Raw genomic sequence first — 24,702 nt, forward strand, 5'->3', positions numbered from 1 at the left:
CGTTAAATATTCTGTGATAACTCTTAATTCAATGACAACAAACATTCAACTAACTTTTTTGAAGTTTTAGTTGACAAATAATATTCATTTGTTTTCTAATGCCTACTAGTAAATTCAGATCAGTTAGTTTACGTTATATTAACAGACAATGTTATACCCTGCTGAAGGCAACTTACCTTTGGTTTTAAATGACAACTCCAAATATACAACTAAAGTAATAGAAAATAAAATAGAAAAATAAACTGCCTATTTTAATATGATCACCACAAATATTAGAATATTAAATTGTTTATAATTAAAAAAATGATTTATTCCCTACTGATTATTCTACACACTAGTATTAATCTGAAAAAAGTTTAGTCCAGACTGATAATAAAAATGTTATATTATTTCTTTGATCAAAAATGCAGAATTCTCCAACATCAACAAATTTATTTCCAAACAAGTAACAACTGTAACACTAAAATTAAAACTAAGCAGATATCAATAAAATGAGTCAATCAAATACGTTACTTTATGTTAAATAATTTAAAGTAATTATTCTTTTTTTACTACAACATTTAAGTGTTTTAAAACTATCTCTAAATATATTTAAATCGATTATTTCTAATAACAAAACAAAACAGAGAACAAACCTGAGATTGATAGGATACTAAAGTAGTTAATCAACACTTGATTATTATCTTGGAAGCGATATCCTAATAGTGGTCAAAACGTCGAGTGTTCTTATCTATCAAAAAATCTCTCGCTGATTCCTCGCGATTTCGATCATAAACAGAAACACCTGAGGAGTTATTTTCATTGTTCGTGTTATTCCCAGTGTATTCGTTGTCTTTCGATGCGATGGCCATGTTCAGTCGATGCTCAAATTCCTCAAAATTTCTCTGGGAAACGGGCGATTTCATCACGGTATTCTGTCGATACACATAAGGCTTGTGCACTAATTGTTTCTTCGGAGTACATCCGTAAGTCGCCTTGAGATGATACCTCGATCGCTCCAAAGATGGCCTTTCCTGTTTATCTGCTACCTTGTAACCATAATCATGACTCTCCTGAGTGACTTCCGTGATTGGTTGTACGTTCCTTCCGCTAGTTGGTACAAAATATTGCGATGGAGTTTGAATCTGCGATAGTATAGTCTCTTGAGGACTATTCCTGTTCACTGGCAAACAAGGATATCTCTGGGGAGTCGGTGGCTCGTAGAAAGTATTCCTCGGTGGGACCTCCTCATATACCGGCGGGTAGGGAATACTCTCTTGGTAATATATCGGTTCTACGGCACGTTGAGGCTCTGCATACGGGTGAAGATATGGCCGGGGATTCGATGGAGTATAGTTGGGTGTGTAGGCAGGCGAGGAATCGGGAACATGCACAATCAAAGGACGGGTCCTCTGATCAAACAATCGTTTCGTCGGTGGCGGCTCCACCAAATAAACACCTCCATCAAAATGAACCACTGAACTTGGATAGTCTCTGTATCTAGAGGGAAAAATCGCTTCCTCCCTCACCACTGTTGGTTCTCGCTGATTTCTATAAGTCATGGATGGGTATGGAGCAACTCTAGAACGGAACGAGTGACTGTATTGATATCCCTGTTGGGGATGAGGATTAGGCGCGTGCTCCCCGACATACACCTCAGCTCGAGGTGAATTCGAAACAATGACAGGCGAATTCTCCCGAAAGTTTCCGCTAGACGTATTGGCCAGTGTCGAATTCAACGAGTCCGGAGTTATAGAACCGGAATAGCATATTTGTTTGTTGTTGTCTCTGGGAGCCTCCTGATAACTGGATTGTTTATCCAACTGGCTGAAGTAATCGCATGCCGATGACTGTGAGATGACCGATTTTTCGTTCGACGCGTTTAATTTAACGTTACCCAAACCGAAATGCTCCAGATCTATGATATCCGTGTCGACTTTCTGTTTTTTGTTGCTAGGTGTGACGTCGTAACGACAATCTTGATCGGTTATAGGAAATTTCGTGGTTTTTCTCGACGACGGCGTTTGGATTTTATCTGTGTGTTGACTTTGCGTGGGGCGGGAGAAATCGAAACTATATTCTTGTATCCTGAAAAGAAATTAATTGTACAGTTTAAAAAATCTACAAAATATAACGTTGGGTATAATCGATACAATCGAAAAAATGGTTTCAAATAACTGAAATGTAATTAGTTTAAAAGGATTATAATACAATATAGAAACACTAGAGAAAGTATAGAAGCGAAAATAATGAATGGATTCTTTTGAGTGATTCTCCACATGCTCGTCATCTTCAAGAACAAGAATGGTTCCATACCAAATACTCATCCATACATCAGAGCACTCGATTAGCCGCCGAAATCAATTATATATCAAAATAATAAGTTCAGTGCGGTATTTTGGACCTAACCGAGACATTAAACAAAGACTGTTACGGTCATTTTTGGAGGCATTTTGGAGGCATGGCATTCCAGGTCAAAGTTAGAAAGAAGGCTTCTAGATGCAAAACAATATAGTGCCATTCATTTGTAAGAAAAGATAAGAATAGACCGACCCTCCCCCCTCCTTTAATATTTATTACCCAATAGTCTAAATGGAATAAATTACGTTTGATATGTTTTAATTCTTATTTTCTACTACCAAGAACTCACCCCCTCGTAAGAAAAAATAAGACATAGTCGATCCCCCTCGCCCCAAACGGCCTTACTTAATAAATTAATAACCCCTATTTAACCTCGGACATCTCAATAAGAAAAGAGCCTTTTAAAGATAAAAATAAATAATCTGCATTGACCAAAGTAACCTCCTATAGAAAGTTCACTCAAAAACCACTTTATCTGACACATATTTTATATTTTTACCAGTGAAGAAACGACAAAAAAAAACTATGAAAAAATCAATTTTAAAATTTTTCAAAGATTTACTAGCACAACGACCATAAAAACACTTCAAACAGATACTAATCACAAAAAATGCCTACTACATTTCGATGTTGATATATTTTCAGATGTTTAACACTGCAAAAGCCATAAAGCCATACTCATTCTGGAAAAAATATCGATATTTTTACTAGCCTACAATTGCTGGGCAATATTTGTTTTAATTATTTTAATCAAATTAATATCAATATCCAATAGTTCATTTCATACAAAGTAAACTTATTCCTATAGCAATAGAATAGCCCAATAAATCTAAACAATTCGAAGAATGAAAGACGATATCGATATTTTGTTCGATATATAATATATAATTCGATATATCGGTATAAAACTCGAATATTTTTAATAATTTGTTCGTGTTTAGACAAGACAAAATAAACACTTACCCCGAATTAAACTCGTTATTTCGGTGGCGATTTTCCTTATTGCCTGGTGCGCCGTTATCCAAAACACAATTCCTAGTCGATGAAGGAGAAAACCGACCACAAGGCGACTGAATCAACGGCGATCGCCACTTGATACTCTTCGACTGGTTAATTTCGTAAAAATTGGACATTATCGGAGATTTCTGGCCGGAATCGGCAACCGCACAATTTGACTTGTCCGTCAAATTCTAAAATTGTAAATTTTTTAAACGTATTATGAATATTTAACGTTAAATATTCTGTGATAACTCTTAATTCAATAACAACAAAAATTCAACTAACTTTTTTGAAGTTTTAATTGACAAATAATATTCATTTGTTTTCTAATGCCTACTAGTAAATTCAGATCACTTAGTTTAGGTTATATTAACATACTAAAATATTACATATAATGTTAATTATGTTATTTTTTTAAAACTTTGCAATTCTAGCCGGAATCGCCAACCGAACAATTTGACTTGTCCGTTAAATTCTAAAATTGTAAGTATTATGAATATTTAACATTAAATACTCTGTGATAACTCTTAATTCAATGACAACAAACGTTTAACTAACTTTTTTGAAGTTTTAGTTGACAAATAATATTCTTTTGTTTTATAATGCCTACTAGTAAATTCAAATCAGTTAGTTTATTAACTAACTAAAATATTAATATAATATTTCTTTTAACTCTAAAAAACTTACTTGAATAATCTCTTTATCATTCCCGTTGGTTTCTGCGATATTTTTGTTATGATCTTCGAGTAAACGCATAAATTCTTCACCAAAAATTTCGTTAGAAAAATGTATAAAATCTTTCCGTTCTTCGCTGTTTAACTTCAACTCTTCTTGTTCGGGCTCGACAATTTCTTTGACCGTATAACGTAGATCTGGTGAAACGTTATCTTTAAAAGACACTTTCTCGCCCATCACTTGAATTGGAGGCTGTTCTGTTTGGTCCTCGGTCGTTTCTGAATTTTGTCTAGACTGTTTTCTGGGTATGATTTTGCGAGGCTTGATTTTAGTTCCGACCAATAGCCTCTTTCGTTTCTGAGCTATTGGCTTCTTCGCAGAAAAAATAAATTGTTGGGACATCGGTATATTCTCGTCTGGAAGAATTATTAATTACTAAAATTCCAACAAAAAAAATGGAATGCTTATGGAATAAAACTTGAACATTTGTGCCATCATCTTGCCTAGTATTTAACATTACATTTTAACATCATCATAGGGGTATCGGCCACCGAAAAATATCAATATATCATTTTCGATATTTTTTTCAGAAAATATCGATATATCGATATTTGTTCTGCATCCCTACCTCCTCAATCAACTCAAAACGATTATCCATAAGTGTTTGACTTAAGAGAACAGTTCAATGGCACTAAATCAGACGAATATGAAATTTATGGAATGATTGTTTTTGTCGTGTACTTTTAGTTACTATTTTTGGCTTGACTAGTTTCGTTCGAATTATTTTTAGCATTCTGGCTCTTGTCTTAGATATGCGACCTTGACAAAAATGTATCCAATTTATGCTTACATAGATTTATATGTAATATATATAGTTTTATGATTTTTTTGCTAATTTGCTTGTAAATAACAATATATTGTAAATTAATACAGCAATATTTTGGAACGATATTTTTCAAGATTGTTAATGCAAAACTGTGGTGTGGCAATAATAGGTATTATTTCGATTACTCTCTCGATTTTTGTTAAAAAATATTTCGGTTCAATAATAAATAAAGCATTTACTTTATTTAAAAAAGCTCTAGTTATTGTGCGATCATTTTAATTATGTCATGAATTGTTTTTTTTCTATGATTAGGTATACGTTTAATTTTTGATTTAGTATTTATGATTATTATACATCTTTACTTTTTAGGTTTTGTTTAAGTTCTATTATATTGTATCTATTTATTATAGTATATTATTTGAAAATAGCAGTTAACATATTAAAGCATTTGTGGAGTATTATTCCATTCCATAGAAAAATTCCATTCCTTTTTACAGATCCACGAACACTCAAATATATAAGTAATTCTACTTCGTTTAAAATGAAATTATTAGTTGCATGTTAATAGTATTCAGTAATTATTTTTTTCCTCTTCTTTTTTAAAGTTAGTACCTGAAGGAATATGTACATCTCCGTCTCGCTTATTCTACGCTTGGAAAATATAAGCACATATAAAATTAAGTGATCCAAACAATTATCTCCGTCCTTTTCTCTCTCGCAATTTATACAGGAAATACTAATTATACAGTAAATATTATTTTCAGTCGCTAGTGTTTTGCCTATCGACTGTTTCGACTGTTTTCAGTCGATAGTTCCCAACGCTAGTAAAAACTAATATCAAATAAATAAGCTAACATTAAGCAGTGTTTCTGTTCTTCGACAGCAATGAGTGTTCAATCAAATAAATAATAATGAATTCGCCACATCGCTAAATTATTTACGTCATCTATGGGGAAAACGCTTACCTGATAATTTCAGGTTATCTTCTTTAGTTGTGGAAGATGGTGTTTCGACAATATTCTTCTCCGAAGGTGTACATATATTTTTACTGGTGTTACACTGATCACCAATGTACAAATTTTCTTTGTTTTCAGTATTCAGATAAGATTCACCATTACTCTGACGCACATTCGGGTTTTCAGCCCCTCCATCTTCTGTTATTTTCTGAAGGATAAAAATATAGTATCTTGGCGTAAAACCGTTTTTAAAATGTTACCTTTTTATTTGACGTACATGTTTTTGTTTTTTGCATATAACTATCTATCATGGTTTGTTTGTTTCTATTCAATGAGGGTTTCGATAAATTCTCCGGCACCAATTCTACCTTGCAATTGCAGTCGAACCCAACTAAATGAAACAAAGACAATACGAATATGCGAAATATTCGAGATACACAAAACTTACCCCAATCATCGCTTATGAAATCAGCAGATATATAATATAGATCAGCAGTTTCGATTTTGATTAATTTTTCAATTTTCGGTACATCCAGCATGTAGGAATGTCTGCAAAATTTATTCAAAAAACAGTTCGTCTATAAATCGTTCTTTTTAATAAGGAAAAAGTGATGCCATTTTTGCCACTTCTAAATAGGTATGGTATAGTTAAGATTAAAGATTAAACAAATCTATTGAATAGAAAAACTATCGATTTGTTCAAAAAATATGGATGTATCGATATATCGATCGACATATAAGAAAAGTAACTGACTTGAAAAAATATCGATTTGTTGAAGAACATATGAGACAAAAAAAATCGATATATCGGTTTCTATATTTAAAAAACCCCAATACATATACCGAAATTTTCTAAAATATCTATATTTTGTAGATTTGCTACTATAAAAAGTCCAAAAAGTCATCGATTTCAAGAAATATCGATTTTTGAAAAAATATGGTTATATCAGAAATATTAGCCAAAAATATCGATATTTTTTTTATGTACATATAGTCTCAAAGTTTGTTACTCCAAAGAGCAAAAAAGTAAAAAATATTCACGTGTCGCTCCCGATGTTTCAAGAAAATTAATCGATATACCGGAAAAACCCCGGTTTTAAAATATCGATATGTTCTCGATTTGCTTCTCTAAAGAGCACAAAAAGTCATTGATTTGAAGAAATATTAATTTGTTGAAAAAATATGGATATATCGATATATGGGCCAAAATATCGAGATATTTAATATATCGATATTTTCTAAGTTTGTTCTCAAGAGCATAGCAAAAAAGTAAGAATTCTAATATAAGAAAAAATATCGGTTTGTTGAAAAACAAATGGCAGACAAACAAATATCGATATACCATTTGCGATATTTAGAGAAAATAGATCGATATATCAGAATCTTTTAAAATATTGATGTTTCCTCTATTAAATATCTTCGTATATCTTAATATTTTCCACATTTCAATACGATCGATATATCGATATCGATACTTTTTCCGCAAGCCTAGCTGAAACCATCCATTATTATATTACATGTAACTTACGAATATTTCTCGTATATTATTAAATTGTTATCACTATCTCCAATCAGCAACGTCATGGTTGAATTTAGATTAACCGTGCTGTTCACTTGCAAATCCTCCACATTTTCCAATGCTATTTCCAGCCAAATTTCACTGTTTTTATTGACGAGTTTCATCGAATATCGTGGTATATGTTTGGCAAGATCCACGATGTTGTTACCAAACGGCGGTTTTCGTCCGATATGCTAAATTAAGAAAATGAATCTTAGATGATTAACTATTATTATATTAACTATTAATATACCATTTCGATTATTCGTGGATTTGTATTGGCAATGCTCTCGAATGTAGTTAGACCTGCCTTTACAAATAACAGGGAGAAAACCTGTCCGACCCCTGTCAGTTGTTTGGCGACATAGGGCGAATTTTCCCATAATTTCGCTTTAAAACATTTTGCCAAAATGGTAGCATTCAGCAAAGCTACGTAACATTTTTTTCTTGTTTCTAGATATTCAATTAAACCTAATATAAGACAATTTAAACAACAAGTAAATCAGAATTAGAAAATTAGATTATGTTGAAATGGCGAATGCGCATTGCTAGATAATATTCATGTTGAGTCGCTAAAAATTATGCTATCTAAAGATTGAAAATAAATAAACGATAGTGGCAACAAGAAATATTAAATTTTAAAAGGCACTACTAATCGCAATAAACATTTACATACAGGATGTTAGATATGGCGGATGCCTCGCGTGCTATAGAAATAGTTGCTAAAGTATTATAGTATCCAAAGATTGTGTAGAAGTGAACGACATGCATTGCTAGTTGCAATCAACTATTATGACGGAAGCACTGGACTATGTAATGATATTCAGGTTCCTGAATTGATAGGGATCGGACTTTGAAAGGAAATGAACAACAAATCAATAAATACTCAAATCGTCAACTGCAATAACAAAAATCTAAAATATATAATTAATTATATCTTTGAAAAAAAAACTCAAGAAAATAAAGTTGCAATGAGTTTCCTTCCAACCCAACCTATACATTATTATGTTATCTAATAAATTAAAAGAACCTTTTAAAAAATACTTACATCTCGACAAACGTTCACAGCATCGCATAATCCTAATCGAATCGTTCAAGAGGGACTGATCCTGTATTTCTAGGTTTCCCAAAATCGCTTGGATAATACTTAAAAAAATATTGCAAAAATTAGTCACAGTCAATCAACTATTCATTACTATCCTCGTTACCAATTAACCTTCATGTCCGAGGTGACGATCTTACCGCTCATCGGAAATCGAACTGTTTCCTTCGCGGAGTGTTTGTTCAGTAAATTGAGACACTTTTTATCGTTGGACCGCAGTCTGATTTCAGAAAACTCGTGACATTTCGAGAAAAAGGCCAACAACTGGATCATAATCTCATTTCCCGTGATCTAAATCGTGGAAGTTCAAATTCTCTTGGCGATAAAACAAGAGTCCTACTAACCTGGGTAAATAACTTCATAGTATCAAAAGCCACGTAAAATTTGGCCATAATCTCTCCGACAACCGTTGGGGATATCTCGATGGCTTGGTTCAGTTTAACCATTCCCGCTGCAACCAATTTGTTCAGATCAATCTGACATATATCTAAAATACGAAAAGTTATAAGGAGTTTAGTTTCAATAGGTTGTTATTTTTTCTGAAATACAGAAAGAAAACTAAATCATAAGTGGCTCGATCATTGAATCATATCACAGTCAATAAGGTTGCCTGTTCTTGCGCTTGCTGTGATTAGACAATATATTTTCATATCCCCATTATATATCTTTATAATAGCAAGGAATAAAACGTCACATAGTAAGATCTCAGCGAGAATTAAAATTTGTTTCTCTTAGATTGCCCCTTTTCGATACAATATACTGTAAAATATATAAATAAAAATTTGAAGATCCCAGAACTGATTGTTGATTAGTGAACAAGCTCTTGCATTCTCAGGGGGATATAGATATCTAGAGAGCTATGGAAATATGATACTACCTGCAGATAAACCACACATTTATCTACGCAATCATTTAATTAAATGCATAGATAATTAAACAGTCGGCCGTCACCAGATTCTTGTGTTCGAAGGTTTTCCCTAAGCAAATCTAGTACGGATAAAGAACCAAATTACAATTTACCTAACAATTTTTTGTCGATTTTCTCTTGTGTTAACCCGGAGGGTAGTTTGTACTTTTCCGGATACTTTTTGGCCCTAACGTAGAGGAAAGTCGAGGAGAGCCACCTCATGGCCACCTCCAAATCAGTTATTGTCTTCAAAACTATTTCCGCGTTCAAATGCTCTGTTAGATGCTTGTGGAGATTAGATTCAATGGGTTGAGTGCAGGCCACCATTTTTTCATATTTAGCCTACCAAAAAAAAGAGCGATTCAAAAACGTTGACTGATTCAAGAGCGGCAGTAGAATGTAAAACAACCTTATCCTGCATCGTCGTTAGAATTAATGCTGTGGCACTGGTATCGAATTGGCATCGGCCTGCACGACCGATCATTTGGAAAATGGACACCTCGTCGTAATCCTTGTATCCCTCGTTGCAATCGTAACATTTGGTCGACTTTATGATTACCAAATGTGCGGGTAAATTTACTCCCATTGCCAAAGTGCTTGTAGTTACCTAAGAAAATATATGTTTATGAAATTCAGTTTGTTTACCCGCAGAACTTGTAACAATCTACAATTGCAAAAAATTAAAATAATGTACTTACTAATATGGGGATATGTCCTTGTCTGAAAGATTCCTCAACAGAATACCTGTTCTCACGTACTAAGCCAGCATGGTGAAAGGCTATGCCATACAAGACATATTGTTTTAGTTTCGTATCAGTCAGCTGAGAAGATATATTGACCAGAATATCTTTTTGTTGTTCTGACAAGCGTATCTGCAAATTTTCTACCAAATGCTTGGCTGTCATCTCGACACTTTTTCTAGTGTTACAAAAAATCTATAAAGACAAATAAAACATATTTTTATACTTTTTTTTTCGAAATACTTACCAATGTCGGTTGACCATCTGAATATTTTGGAATCAAATACTGCAACTTGTAATTCAAGGACAAGTCGAATTGAAACATGGATTTGCGTTTGGGTTGAAAAAAGAAGCCACAGACAATCTTGTTCAGTTTTACCGGTCTCACCTCTTCCGAAAATCTAAAAGATACTAAATGAAATATTTCATTATTTTAGTATTCATGCCAGATACTTGTAAAATGAGGCAGTGCCTGAAGGGCCAATCCATTCCGAGATGTCTTCAACATTCGGTATAGTAGCTGACACAGCGATGAAACGAATTTTTGAAAAGCCTTGATTCAGTATAAAAGTATCTATCGTTTTCATGCGACTCACCTAAAAAAATAATCAAATAACAGTAAATAAATATAGTAAAACAACATAATACATTACACAATTTTATTTTACAATTTTATTTTCTGGCGCAGCGCATTCACCTTATTAAACAAATTTTTATTTATATGAGATTTATAAAATTTGTACTTATTTCCTTACTTTACAATTATTACCTATACAATATTTCAATTTCATCTTTATATATAAAAAGACAATTATTCAACTTAATTTTATAGAATATATATAATGTTCTTATGTAAACTCTAAGTGAAATTTGTAATCGAACTTCACTATGACACACTCATTCCTCCAGTTAAAAGACACAGGGCAATAAAACTAAACTAAAATACTTACAATGACTTCCAATGTAGATCCTCTTGTATCAGCATTTAGTAAATGCACTTCATCAATCATGAATAAATTAATAGAACTGACTAATTTCTGGTTATCTCTCCAACGCCTAGTAATAACATCCCATTTTTCTGGGGTTGATATGATCAGATGATAATTTGAAATGCTTTTTGGATCAATATCATCGGTATCACTGGTAAGAGCTATGCATTGCATGTCATATTCCGAAAACTTTCTGTGCCAATCTATTAGTTTCTCTTGACATAACGCTTTAACTGGCGAAACTGGAACAAGAAATACATTAATATATTCAAGCACCATCGCAACATCAAAGATCTTACTGTAAATTACTTTAATATCAGCCACTGAATAAGTCATAAGGATTCTTACTATGGCCATTTCAAAAATTGCTGATTTCCCAGAGCCTGTTGGTGCTGCTATCACCATAGATTTATCTACAACATAATTACAAACATATGGCGATCACTTCACAACTTCATTAACATAGAATGTAGAGAAATAGATGTTAAAAAGCATATGGAAAATAATGAAAATGATTCTCAACTCAAAAAAATAGGCCGATAAGCTTAAAATAAAATAGTGCTATTACATTATTAATATTCAACTATTTTATAATTAAGAAGCATAATTAAAAAAACATATAAACTGTATAACAATATCAGACACATTTAACAAATCAATTATATATCTGTTTATATAAATAATAAGTATTTTTAAATAAATTTGACATACCGGTGAAAACAGCATCATCCAAAACTTTAGATTGAACGGCATTAAAACAAGGATAACTTTCGAAAATAATTCTGTAAGGCAGTGGAATATCATTTATAGATCGAAGATTATTTGACATTATTAACAATTTAATATTCTTTTTACTATGAATTAGTATTAACTGTAATTTGTCACCCAGTTAATGTTAGTTATATTATATTTATCTTATGACTGACATAATGGCTTTTGTTATATTGGCCGCCTTGATATTATTTAAATATTATGCATTTTATGTAATTAACACTCTTTATTAATTATTAACAGAATATTGAAAAATATAAAACAATATCGGCTTTATACGTATCCATAGAATCATTTCAATACAAACATAGTAAATAAGAAATCAGCATATCGGATTAGGTCGCCAATCGATACAACTTCAAGATCTCGAAAAGTGAGCATCGTTTTATTACGAAAAATGCAAGATAAAGCTGTACAAAATAGGCCTGATTTGGTCGCTTATTGGAGTGTTCCACTATTGGACGGGACGCATACTGTTGAATTTGAACATGGTACAACCACGGGAAAAAGGGTATTACGTATTAACGGAAAGGTAAAACAACACAACACTCATGAAATTATAAATATTTATTTTTTATAATCATATATACCTATAAAAATACAGATTAATATTATCAAAATACATACTTATACAAAAAATATTTTATTTTTAATAGAGTATAATTAAACCCATTACTATGATTTAAAAATTTATTAAATCAATCAAAATAAATTATAGTAAATAATTTTTAAGGAAGTTCTGAGGAAAGAATGGATGTTTAAACTAGTGGGAGACATTAAATTTACACTGGGAAAACAAGAAGCCAAATGTGAACTACGGGTGGACCCTATACCTTACTTTTGTTTTTGTTATTCACTGTATATTGATGGTAAGCCATTGGAGAAGTTTGTAGAGAAACAAAACAGAAATGTTCAAGCATGGAATATCGTTGAACAGGGAATACGTTACAGAATAGTGCTAGGTATATATGATTAGATTTATATTAAAATAACCCTATTTGTAAAGATTAAGTAACATATTGTATGACGTTGAATTTAAAATATTCCAGAGAAACAACTCTTAGAGATTAGGATAAATGGAGAAAAAATAGAACCAGAAATAAATTTTGCTGGAAGCGGAACTCAAATGAAGTTTATTATCAGTGGTTTGGAAGCAATCTTATCATCAACAATAGACAATAACAACAAAGGCATCGCTTATAATCTCTTCATTAACAATACAGTTATAGAGAATGATAACAATACAGAATAAATATAATTATTAATATATAAAAAAATTAAATTAAATGTTATATAAGATATAATATACTGTGCAATTAAAAGAACACTAAAAAGCCACGTAGAGAACATGATTTATTTAAGATTTCTCCTGGAAATAGTATCCTCCGCAAATAGCGCATCTAACTTTGATATTTTTAAAAGAAGCAGAATGCACTACACGGTTTCTTTCTTTTTGTTTATTAACATTATCATCATAGATATATTTAACAATCCACCCTGCCACATATTCTGATATCTTACGCAGAGCTTCTGGCAATAATGTATTCCAATGATAGCAGAGTTTCACTGCATATTCAAAAAAATATACTCCACGCTTTGCCCACTCTGGGTTAACATGATCAAACAATGGATCGTAATACATAGAATTTCCTGTTTGCTTGTATAATTGATATTTACTTTCCAATTCATTCGCTCGAGTAGTAAAATATGAAATAATCCACTGCAAGCATTCAGAAAATTGTGATTTTTTAGGAATTATTTCATTAAATTCCGTTAATAATCCGCCAACACATTTCTCTAAAATGTAGTCAATAGTTTTTTGAACAATATTTAGCAATTTCTCCCTAATATCTTCAGTAAACATCGCCAACAGCTTATAAGCCTCCAATATCACTGTGGAATAATTTAAACTGCTCACATCAATATTCATTGCACTTAAGATGTTACGCACATTATTGGAAAAATTAGCACTTATTGAATCTGCTTGAACAGTGGGCAATGGATTAGGACTTTGTTCACTTATCTTTCCCAAAAATATCTGAGCTTCCTTTTTGTTTAAAGCAACAAATTCATTCATATCCACGGAGATACCGTTAAACTTTATTTCTCCAGCATCAATGGAATATTTTATACCCTTTCTATTCATTTCTCTGTTGTTTCTGGTTAACGCGGCAAACACGTCATCCTTATTTTGAATCTTACGGATGGCAGATATCACTTCAGCTTTACCCCTTGAACTATCGCCTTGAGAACGAATTGTCTCTTTCATTAATTTATTAAATGTTTTCCTAAAAAGACATACAGTATATTCCGTTCATGGTTAATGGGAAATTTAGTTCCAGTCAGCCAAAATACTCACCTATGCCTATTACTCCGCAATGATTCTTGATAATCTTGAAGAACTTGAGCTTGAGTTTCTTGAATTATTTGTGTGGCTCCTTTAAAATTATATACGGCATGTCCGAAGAAAAGTACAGATGAAGTCAGTTGTAAAATGGCTAAAGCTGATGGCCTCTGCCTTTCATTAAGCCATTGATCAAGCACATCATATCCCGAATTAACTATACTAACGCCACTAGCAGTGATATTTAACACTCCTACTGTGTTAAAAGCATAGGCAGCACCCTAAACCATAAAACAATGATTATATTCACGACCCATACGTTGAAATATGACTCACCTGACTAATATTAAAACCTCTTGATACCAGCTGCGTCATTGCAACATTTGCACCGGCACCGACAAAACCAAGGGAACCTGCCACAATGTTTAAATAAGCTCCTCGAGCTTCCGAGTTCGAAAAACTCAAAGTCTAAAAAACATATTCAAGAATATGATTAAAAACATCTCCAGCATAACATGTCAATTGAAAAGTCCCCGGCCTGACACATAGATGGCGCTACTAGAATTAAATCCAATTGTTTATTAGTTAGCCATAAGCGTCAAAAGACGCGTGTATAAATTTAACAGCTTTCGGATTATTAATTTGTGAATTATAGCATTTTGAGTGAAGCAATTATCGGAAGGTTATGGCATCTGTATTTTGGAATGCGCATGGGATAATTTTCATTGACTACCTTGAAAAAAGAAGGACCATTAACAGTGACTATTATATAGCGTAATTGGACAGTTTAAAGGTCGAAATCGCCGAAAAGCGGCCGCTTTTGAAGAAAAAGAAAGTGCTGCTTCACCAAGACAATGCACGGTGTCACAAATCAGTGAAAACGATGGCAAAAATCCATGAATTGGGCTTCGAATTGCTCCCTCATCCCAGCAACTATTTCCTGTTCTGAGATCTTATAAGAATGCTCACTGGGAAGAAACGTTCGTCGAATGAAGGGGTGATCGCCGAAACTGTGGCCTATTTTGAAGCAAAAGACAAATCATATTACAAAAATGGTATCGAAAAGTTGAAGGGTCGCTATAATCAGTGTATCGCCCTTGAGGGAATTATCTTGAATAAAAAAACTAATTTTGCTAAAAAATCGTGTTTTACTATGGTAGGCCGGGGACTTTTAAATTGACCTGTTATGTATAGGGTTTTTCAATAAGGGTGGATCGATGTTGGCAGCTCGTAGCGATAATGTTTTAGTGCCTTATATTTGTGTGCCTTATCTTCTTTATTATTAAGTCACTGATAATGAATCATCATATTAACTTACATGATTGAGCAGTAGGTCCAAATGGTAAGGCTTCATTTTTCACATATATCAATTATTGTTGGCGACGGGACGCATTCTTTGATGAATGGTTATGTTAACAAGAATAGTTGAGGTAACATATGACTTGTGAGTACCTGAACAAAGAGCCAAAGTATTGACAATTGTCTGCTCACAACTGAAGTAGTGAGAGGAATTGGCCAAGATACTCTAAGATAGTGTGTTTATTATTTTACCAATGCTTCTGTATAGTTCCAAAAAATTAATAAGGTTACAATATGGCATGTAAGCTCAACTCATTTCAAATACGATATCATATTTAAAAGTTATTCGATTTAGGTGCGACAATCAGTGTACAGTTGGCGAACCAATCTAGAGATGGATTAAAAAATGCCTTACGCACTTTCACGAGAAACTCTACCTTTTGTACGCAAGAGGCAGTACCAGTAGTAGCATCACAGATTACCACCAGCAACCTGGGAAATATAGCTCACATACAGCTTGCTTCATACCATTTCAACATAGACCCACCTTTATAAGTAACCATTCACACAACCATTACAATTAACAAAAATAATGTATTGTAAATAACGCAAATCTTACTTCTTCGTGTGTTCCTCGGTCAATTAAACTATGAATACTTCGCCCAATTGACCAGACGCCAGCGGCAATTCCACCTATAGCAGCAGAAACTACAATAACTGGTGCTACAGTAACAGCAGGAATCGCAGCCGCCACAAAAACTGCACCAGATAACAATCCAACTGTCATACTTGCAACATCGCCCACGTTTAATATTTTGGTATCCAAATGACAAGCAGGCGATAAATGCTTTTCTAATAAAACCTGATCATTTTCCATTTGATACCTTCAAGAATTGTTATAATTATTTATTGGATATATTCATCAATATTTACGTAAATTAGTTACGAAATCATAATGTAACCAACCTTCCATTACAAGGAACAGTCATGTGACATTCTGGAAGTTTGTTATGAATTAAATAATCTTGCCATGTTTTATATACTCGACCGCAGTCATCAACAAATAATCTGCAAGGATTATCAGAACCTCTACATTTTCGTAATACAAATACTGGAACGGTTGTTATATCTGTGTTGGGATTATAATGTGTATATTTTTCGCTACGTTTAATTTTTTCTGAAGGCAACGGTTCGGTACAATTGTAAATAAAAGATATATCGATTAAATCCTTGAATTCCGCTATTTTATCTAAAAAATGAATAACAAACATGGGAGATGTATCCAAAACATACAGAAAAAAACTTACTACTAGTAGATAGAATAGCATTATATAAACTTTCAATATTCTTCTTTGTTTTATCGTCATACCCCCTTGCGTCTGTTGGAGGCCCTTTCAAAGCGTAACCTATTTTATCTTTTAAATAATTATGTTCATTATATTCAAATCTATCATAATCACGATCGCAAAGCATCTGCGCGAATATTTCTTGCAATTTCTCTGCATTTATATTATCAGCTTGATTGGCCTGGTTAGTTAAAAGCTGTAAATCTTCTTCTTCCTTAATTTCTTCCTTAAGTGTTTTTTCAACGGTATTTAATGATTCTGATATTTCCTTGTATGAAATATTTCCTTTAAAACACATGAACACCCTGATATTATTCGCAACAGGAATAATACAGACAGCCAAAGAATTTTTATGGCTTACTGATTCTGATATTATAGATAGATTAACATATTCATTCAGAGTTGACTTTAAAGTGTCATGATATTTTTCTTCCTCAACATCCCATCCAATTAGAATAAAACTTCTATTCAATAATTCAATTAAATCATCATTGTAAATATGTTCAGAGAACATGTGACTAAACGATTGGTCAGAGTTATGTAAATATAAAAGGATGGCTTTTCTCTGAAATTAAACATATCTTAATGTGCTATCTTAATATAATAATTGTGATATCACATAAATTAAAATAATTGCTAATAATTTATAGAATTTACCTCTTTTAGTGGGGCTGTGCATATTAAGTTGATAGCATTTTGCAGTTTAATATTATGTATTACAATGGTTGATTTAAGTGGTATCTTATTTTTGAAACTATTTATAGCTTCTAGCTCCATATCTGAAATTTAAAAATTATTAATAATATACTAACAATCTGAAGAAAACTATAACATCACCTGAAATATCTCTTTCTTTACAAACAGACTCTTGTGCAGCTCTCAGATGTGTAAGTACGTTAGGACTTGATATGTTACCACTGAGGCAAAAAAACACTCTAAAATCCTGCCTATCATGAAAAATACAGACCAGACCAGCTCTTTGTTTATTAATATACTGCCCAATAATTGACAAATTTGTATATTTATGTAAGGCACTTAATAAAGGCTTCTGATACGAATTATTTTCTATATTCCAACCAATAAAAATAAAATATTCATTTATAAAATCAGTTATATCATTTTTTGTTATTGCATCAATACATATTTTGTTGAATGGGTCATCATGTTTATGTAAATAAAATAGGAATGCCTTTTTCTACAAGTATTTATACCTAGATATAAAAATCAACAAAATTATGTTCTACATACCCCAATAAGGTTATTATTCTTCAAACAAGATAAGGCATCTTCGAAACCCAAAGTATGAATATTAATATTAATGTTGGGAAATTTGTATTTAAAAATAGTAATAGCATCGCCACTTTTCACTGTTAGGCATTGAAATCTGTCAGGACTTGTACAACACTGCAAAATCGTTTGGTGACTAGTTGGGGGCTCGTACCATCCCAATATATTCTGTTCTTCAACTGGCATATTTAAACGATTTTCAATTTGTCGCCTCAAATCTCCTATTTGTAAAAAATGTATAGCTACACCAACATATTTCTTATTTTACTTACCAACTGTATCATATTCTCCTAGAACGATGTTGATCGCCAAATCCCCACAAGTAATGAAAAATTCAATTTGACTCTCTCCCATAACTTTAAATTATATATGAATACACTTATAACAAATTTCGGCTACAAATAATTGCTAATTCCTGAATATTTGTATGTTTAGGCTGCCCGTTTAAAAACACCAAAACGTAACCTTAAACATGAGAACTGCGTAATAGTTTTTTTAAGTTTTTATGATAATGAAGTTATCTTCGAATGTTTCGTATTAAAATATCTCTTTTGTTGAATTTCGTATTTATACTATTTATTTAATCTGATGACAGAATATCGATGTTATCAGTTTATTAAAAACGAACGATCAATCATTAATTTTGCAAAATCTAAGCCGTACCATTTCATGTTGTAGTTAAGGGGGAATGTTACAATAACATCTCCGAAATAATTATTACTGGTGCTGGGAACAATCGACTGTTCAGTAATTGACTACTTTTTACTATCGGCCATTTCGCTATTTTTGGTTCAACTGTTTTTACTAGTAACTGTTTTCAGTCGCTATTTTTTTTTACTTTTGCAAGATTTTTAATAATGTGCCTGTGTCGTCTTTATCGCGACCTTAATGAGAAAGTAATGCGCCGAATTTATACTTTTTTCAGTTGATAGTTCCCGACCTTAATTATTACGCCTAATATTAGATTGCCTATTGCCTTTTGGGCCTATTGCTTAACGTGGGCTCCGAACGACAGTCCACATATATAGAAGACAACGGACTAGCGGGTGACTAACTTAGAAGACCTTTGGTCTATTAGCGTTTGTATTTAAGAAATTTAAAGCATATACCATAATTAAAAAATAATTTTTATTTGCTTGTACAAGTTGGTAGCTCTACTTGAATAATGCTATAAAAATTTTAAGGGTAAATGCTAGACTTATATCCTATAAATAATGAATTGATACAAAAATATATAATTGTTTTTGTAAATATTGATAGGTTGCCACTAACTTACAATTTGTTTTAACTGTTAACTTAACATTAGGAGAACCTATCAATCCATACCTAGTCTCTGCAGTAGTAATGCTCATGTATTAGCTAACACTTCCGTTTTTTCCATTAAATACACTTCACTGCTTTAATACAAGATCAAATTTTTATGCAATGTTCCTATTTGTTTCTTGAATGTAGGTAACATCTTGGTGTAACTAATAATAATAGTACCTGCATATATTAAGATATTTCAAAATGTTTATATATTATTTTTATTTTCTATTTTCTATATTTTCAACATGCTTAATATTGGTATGACTAATAATTCAATAGGTTTGTTCAAACTATCACAGATTTGATGTTTCGTATATGTTCGAGACCTTTCACTCAGAGACCATCATATTCCTTTAAGTAGTAAACCACATAGTAAAAATTCGATATCGGTTTGTTAAAACAAAATCTTATAGAAAAAGCCTCGTCTCAAAAAGAATAAAATGCCATATCTGATAGCAGCCAACTGTTAATGATTGTGATAAAGTTTAGCCATTTAAAAATGTAAGGTAACTACTTAACTTTAAGCTATATTAACTAACACTCAGTTATTAAACATTGGTACATTTACCTGATAATATAAATATGACTAAATAAAAGACCAAAGTTCTTGGTAAAATGTATTACCCATTTTTGATATTATAACTTACAACATGTAAAAATTTAAGCAATGCTGCTTGCATTTGACGCTATCCTAGGCCACAGATCTGCACATTCCTTTGCAACAGGTCCTGTAATGGCTGATCCTTTCATCTCGCCTTTATTATTTACTATAACGCCAGCATTGTCTTCAAAATATATGAAAACACCATCCTTCCTGCGGAAAGGCTTGCGCTGTCTAATGACTACCGCAGGCATAACCTTTTTCCTAAGTTCTGGTTTACCTTTCTTTACAGTGGCAACTATCATATCTCCAGAACCGGCAGCAGGCAAACGGTTAAGTCTACCGCCGATACCTTGTACAGCAATTACATACAAATTTTTTGCACCTAGAACAATATCACCTCTTAGTTTACAAAACAATTAATATACTGACTAGTATATAAAATATTACTTACCGGTATTATCAGCACAATTAATAACTGCGCCTACTGGTAAACCAAGCGAAATTCGGAATTTCGCTCCCGCAGAACCACCACGTCCTAAAAACAAAAACAAACATCTTTATATATAACAATATACTATTTAAGTACCGAAATATTAAATCAAACATTTTTAAAATGGCTTTTTAAAAGTTAATCTTAAAATATTTTTAAGAATTTTTCACTGATTACTGAAAAATTTAACGATTTTTGAGGAAATATTCAGGAGACATACCTCTCTTAGACATTTTGAAGGATGAAAGAACGACTGGTGTTTGTCAAATGTCAAAATTAACTATTGACATACAACATGCGCAAGAGACTTGCGTATGAAACATTTTTGAAATAACTTTAATATTGTTTTAATATTTCTATTTAATTATTTAATTTTTTCTGTAAATATACTTCATAAAATTCATTTTTACCGAACAATGATTTAATATTTAATTGTTTTTTATTTGTAAAATTTTTTATATGAAGTTCATTTTTCAAGTAGTTCATCTGTTCGTATAAGAACTTAACCTGTTTCATGGTGCTTTAATTTAAGAATTTTTTGGTTAGGTGTCCAAGAATATTTTTGAGTACAAAATTCATAATATAACAATATGCCATCTCCACTAATAGATAGGATATCAATAGATCTTGGGGGTAAAGTTAAATTAATTTATAACTCACTGTCTTCCTTTTTGATTTTTGCCTTTCATTAGCTCAAGAACCATGGCCAAAAGATGTCAAATTATTTCAGCCTTATGAAATCGAACAAATTTTGTTACCCGATAATGCCAATTGTTTGGCTGTTCAAGCATTTTTAAAAATGTGTAATTTAGATTTTCAAGTGGAACCTCGTCCAAATGCTGAATTTATGTCTCCTACTGGAAGGGTTCCTTTTATAAAAGTTGGTCGGTTTGTTACTGCTGAGTTAGAAGGCATTGTCCAGTTTGTAAATGGCAAAGGAATATCATTAACTGATAAGCTAGACAATGAGCTAAAATCTGATTTAAGAGCGTATATGACTTTGGTTAGAAATGTCATAGAGATTGCTGAAGTACTCTAAAGTAACTCAAAATAATTGTTTCTTTACTGTTATGTTATATTTTTAGCTTTATATTTGTTGGGTTGATAAAGAAACATATAATGAAGTTACAAACGTAAGAAATGGTTCAGTATACCCATGGCCACTAAATCATATCAAAAATAGAGAGAAAAGAAACCAGGTTATAAAGAAACTCAAGGTGCTGAACTGGTATAATAAAACCATAGAAGAAGTTTATCAGGAGGTTGAAAATTGTTGTGAAGCATTAAATGTTCGATTAGATAACAAGCACTACTTTTTTGGTGATAAGTATGTTTCAGTTTTCTTTTCATAATAAATTTTACTTATACTTTTTTTAAGACCTACTGAATTGGATGCTCTGGTTTTTGGTCATTTATTTACAATTATAACAACACCATTGCCTAGAACTGATTTAGTGGAAATAGTCAGGAGATATCCGACATTAATAGATCTTGTAAAAAGAATTGAAATAGAATATTTCAAAAAGGATGTGAAAGTGACTTAAGAAAATCATTTAAATGTAGTGAGTTATTGTTATCTATCTGAAATATTAATAAATTATATTGTTAATTGTAAATTGTATTATTTTTATAATCAATGGTTTTCTTCAAATATAATCAAATAATTTTCCTATATACTTATTATTTCCTAAATATTAATTTGCCATATGTTGTTTAGATATTCTAGTAATTTATTATATATGATATTCTAAAAATAATTTGTTATAGTTAATTTAATCATAAAGCTGATCAGCCTATTAAAAGTGAGTTTAGTACATATGTAAAAGGTTACAGAAAGTTTCCAATGGTATCAGAGGTGAGTTTAGTGATCTGTTATGGATGGTATATTATAATTTGTATTTGGAAAAAGTGGAGAGATGATAAAAATTTTGCATCAATGATGATAAATCAAAAATTTTTACAATAAATGTTAACAGCAGCTTAGTGGTTGGCAAGTAGATACTTCAGCACAGTTTGTGAATTATTGATATCGGTAAGTGTTGACTCCGTTGTTTGTTACTTAGGTAATTTTTATTCATATCATTGATATACATTAGAAATTGCAGGCAGGAAATAAAACACATTTTAAATAAAGAAATATATTGATTGTTACACTTCAATTAATTTTATTTAAGCACCATTATAAGTTTCTTTTTATGTTTTTTATATATTTTTTAACAGATCAAGAACCAGAGAAGCATTATTTTCATATTTACATATCATATTAAGTAAAATGCTACTGTGATTCAAAATCTGAACAAGTGTATAGAGGCAAATATAACTTTTGGATGTAAATATTTGTATTTTGAATTCGATAGAAAAGCAATGCAGAGGCCCGAAGTACACTTGGAACTTTTTCTTTAATTATTCTACCTAAAATCAACACAAAAGTATCACTGGACGTATCTTCACTGAAACTAACATGAGTTTCAGGAAAAAGTTACGGATATCTTTGTGTTGTCAGTTCTCGCGTATTTATATATATTATTATAAATAAAACCCACACCATCCCAATATTAATAATGCTGAGTTATAAACTAACAGAAATGTATTAGAGGAGATCTTGCTTATTAAAGAAGATTCGGAATTATTTTATTTAGCAAAAAAAGTTTAATATTCTCAATGTATCGTTTGTTTTTTGCTATTATTTAATTCTATAATTCTAGTTTATGATAATTTAATCTAGAAATATGAGCACTGAAGAAGCCTGAGATGGCACATAGAAGTGTAATTACCGTTCTGAACCTTTCATATTAGATTTGCTTTGAAGCGATTTATTATTTCAACATTACTTTACTAAATAATTGTTTCGTTGCAAATTTTTCACTTTGCCCGTCAATTTTTGTTCAATGGCAAGATAAACAATACGGTAAAGATAGATGCAATTTTTGGGGAATATTTAATTATTATAGTTCGTGGTCATTCAACTGCTGTGGCTATATGCAGTGTTGGTATAAGGTCCGCTGTATATAGAACTTCCCGGATTCGATATGGTCTTCTTTCTTCTTCTCGCCAATAAACATAATATTGCGGCTAGGACACAGAACATGAGAATAAGGCCGGCGATACATATACCGATGGCGAAGCTCCTTTGGGATATACAAATAGCATCATCGGGATTCTGAAAATATATTCAGTCTTATTAATATTAATGTTTCTGACTTATATAAAAAACATTTAAAAGTCTAAATGTAACAATAAATGTAATCTTGATTCAAATCTGTTAAGTCACGCTGAGGACCAACTGAATTATGATGTAACGAAAAAAGTCCCGTAACTTTAAAATTATAACAGTAGTTCAAATAGATTGGTCAGTGTAAATGTGTATCATATTTCTGTTAAATTAAAGTGAATATTTTCATTTGGATTTATTCGTAGAGTAACTTCATCAATGAAATTAGGGAAATCGGTGAATTCTAAGTGGATAAAAAATATTTTTAGCGAATTGAAGTTATATAAAAACGGGTTTACCTTTACGCTAAACACCGAGTCGTCCTCTTGGCTGGCTTTGGCGAGGTCGTTAGCTTCATTGACGTACAGGCCGCTGTACACTTCGATGGTAGCGGGGGTGCCTTCAGAGTCGGTGCCCTCGGCTATCGCTTGTCGGCGAGGTCGCGAACTGGATGTACCTGAACAACTGGGGGGCTGCAAATATATACTTAATTAATATTAATATTTTAGGCTCAGTCATCTTTAATACCATCACAGTAAATATTACCAGAGTATTAAAAGAGTAAACACACAAACTACGGCACAATTAAAGAATCAATTAAGTAATAAGCGTGTTATAAATCAAATATATTTACGGAATAATAAAAACTATAAAATTATAAGAACTGTGGATTAATTTTACGTGAACTTGATTAGTTCTTGTGAATTTTGTCTGATTTCGCCTGAAGGTGATGAAAAAAGATTTGGTGTGTATCAGGACCAGTAGTGGCTAGATTCAAAGTATTTTGTGCATACGTCATCAAGATGATTAATGTATTGCCTGCCTCAATTTGTAAATTCGTTTCAGAATGAGACAATATTTTCCTTCTCATTCTATTCTAAATAAAATGGGACAAAATGCTGTCCGATAAATTCAAACATGTAACCGAAATAGTCTGTCAAAGTTGTCGG

General features: G+C 31.9%; 6 protein-coding genes across 6 annotated transcripts in view; 2 read left to right on the top strand and 4 right to left on the bottom strand.

The window, feature by feature from the left end:
- Positions 1 to 557: 557 nt before the first annotated feature.
- Positions 558 to 11,965, bottom strand: LOC143200786 (putative ATP-dependent DNA helicase HFM1). The gene is made up of 19 exons (XM_076411465.1): positions 11,804 to 11,965; positions 11,392 to 11,505; positions 11,054 to 11,334; positions 10,557 to 10,699; positions 10,351 to 10,504; positions 10,062 to 10,298; positions 9,773 to 9,970; positions 9,477 to 9,705; positions 8,801 to 8,943; positions 8,563 to 8,747; positions 8,403 to 8,500; positions 7,608 to 7,825; positions 7,325 to 7,548; positions 6,245 to 6,345; positions 6,057 to 6,187; positions 5,806 to 6,004; positions 4,027 to 4,430; positions 3,304 to 3,530; positions 558 to 2,067 (listed from the first exon to the last, which is right to left on the bottom strand). Exons 1-19 carry the CDS (start codon positions 11,919 to 11,921, stop codon positions 699 to 701), a joined length of 4,773 nt encoding a protein of 1,590 aa, XP_076267580.1. The 5' UTR covers positions 11,922 to 11,965; the 3' UTR covers positions 558 to 698.
- Positions 11,966 to 12,191: 226 nt separating this feature from the next.
- LOC143200815 (fas apoptotic inhibitory molecule 1) lies at positions 12,192 to 13,201 on the top strand. The gene is made up of 3 exons (XM_076411543.1): positions 12,192 to 12,395; positions 12,597 to 12,825; positions 12,913 to 13,201. Exons 1-3 carry the CDS (start codon positions 12,261 to 12,263, stop codon positions 13,113 to 13,115), a joined length of 567 nt encoding a protein of 188 aa, XP_076267658.1. The 5' UTR covers positions 12,192 to 12,260; the 3' UTR covers positions 13,116 to 13,201.
- Positions 12,416 to 19,109, bottom strand: LOC143200788 (uncharacterized). Its single transcript, XM_076411467.1, has 10 exons — positions 18,412 to 19,109; positions 18,101 to 18,360; positions 17,690 to 18,047; positions 17,510 to 17,631; positions 16,814 to 17,417; positions 16,473 to 16,755; positions 16,126 to 16,390; positions 14,544 to 14,675; positions 14,223 to 14,488; positions 12,416 to 14,151 (listed from the first exon to the last, which is right to left on the bottom strand). The coding sequence occupies exons 1-10, from the start codon at positions 18,491 to 18,493 to the stop codon at positions 13,221 to 13,223; spliced, it is 3,303 nt and encodes a 1,100-aa protein (XP_076267582.1). The 5' UTR covers positions 18,494 to 19,109; the 3' UTR covers positions 12,416 to 13,220.
- Positions 19,110 to 20,051: 942 nt separating this feature from the next.
- Positions 20,052 to 20,845, bottom strand: RpL23 (Ribosomal protein L23). Its single transcript, XM_076411545.1, has 3 exons — positions 20,762 to 20,845; positions 20,503 to 20,586; positions 20,052 to 20,433 (listed from the first exon to the last, which is right to left on the bottom strand). The coding sequence occupies exons 1-3, from the start codon at positions 20,772 to 20,774 to the stop codon at positions 20,108 to 20,110; spliced, it is 423 nt and encodes a 140-aa protein (XP_076267660.1). The 5' UTR covers positions 20,775 to 20,845; the 3' UTR covers positions 20,052 to 20,107.
- Positions 20,846 to 21,014: 169 nt separating this feature from the next.
- On the top strand, positions 21,015 to 22,157 carry LOC143200809 (metaxin-2). Its single transcript, XM_076411527.1, has 4 exons — positions 21,015 to 21,174; positions 21,234 to 21,571; positions 21,627 to 21,868; positions 21,920 to 22,157. Exons 1-4 carry the CDS (start codon positions 21,132 to 21,134, stop codon positions 22,083 to 22,085), a joined length of 789 nt encoding a protein of 262 aa, XP_076267642.1. The 5' UTR covers positions 21,015 to 21,131; the 3' UTR covers positions 22,086 to 22,157.
- A 506-nt stretch (positions 22,158 to 22,663) lies between these two features.
- pio (zona pellucida domain-containing protein piopio) overlaps positions 22,664 to 24,702 on the bottom strand; it is a 65,376-nt gene continuing 63,337 nt past the window's right edge. The window contains exons 8-9 of the mRNA XM_076411521.1: positions 24,052 to 24,225; positions 22,664 to 23,701 (exon numbers count right to left, since the gene is read on the bottom strand). Coding sequence (XP_076267636.1) covers positions 23,504 to 23,701; positions 24,052 to 24,225 — 372 coding nt within the window. The 3' untranslated portion in view covers positions 22,664 to 23,503. The remainder of the gene's footprint in view (positions 23,702 to 24,051; positions 24,226 to 24,702) is intronic.

Source organism: Rhynchophorus ferrugineus, unplaced genomic scaffold (assembly GCF_030347505.1).
Source record: "Rhynchophorus ferrugineus isolate W39M unplaced genomic scaffold, kcgeb_rfMv2 rfM8, whole genome shotgun sequence".
In the NCBI taxonomy this organism is placed as follows: domain Eukaryota; kingdom Metazoa; phylum Arthropoda; class Insecta; order Coleoptera; family Curculionidae; genus Rhynchophorus; species Rhynchophorus ferrugineus.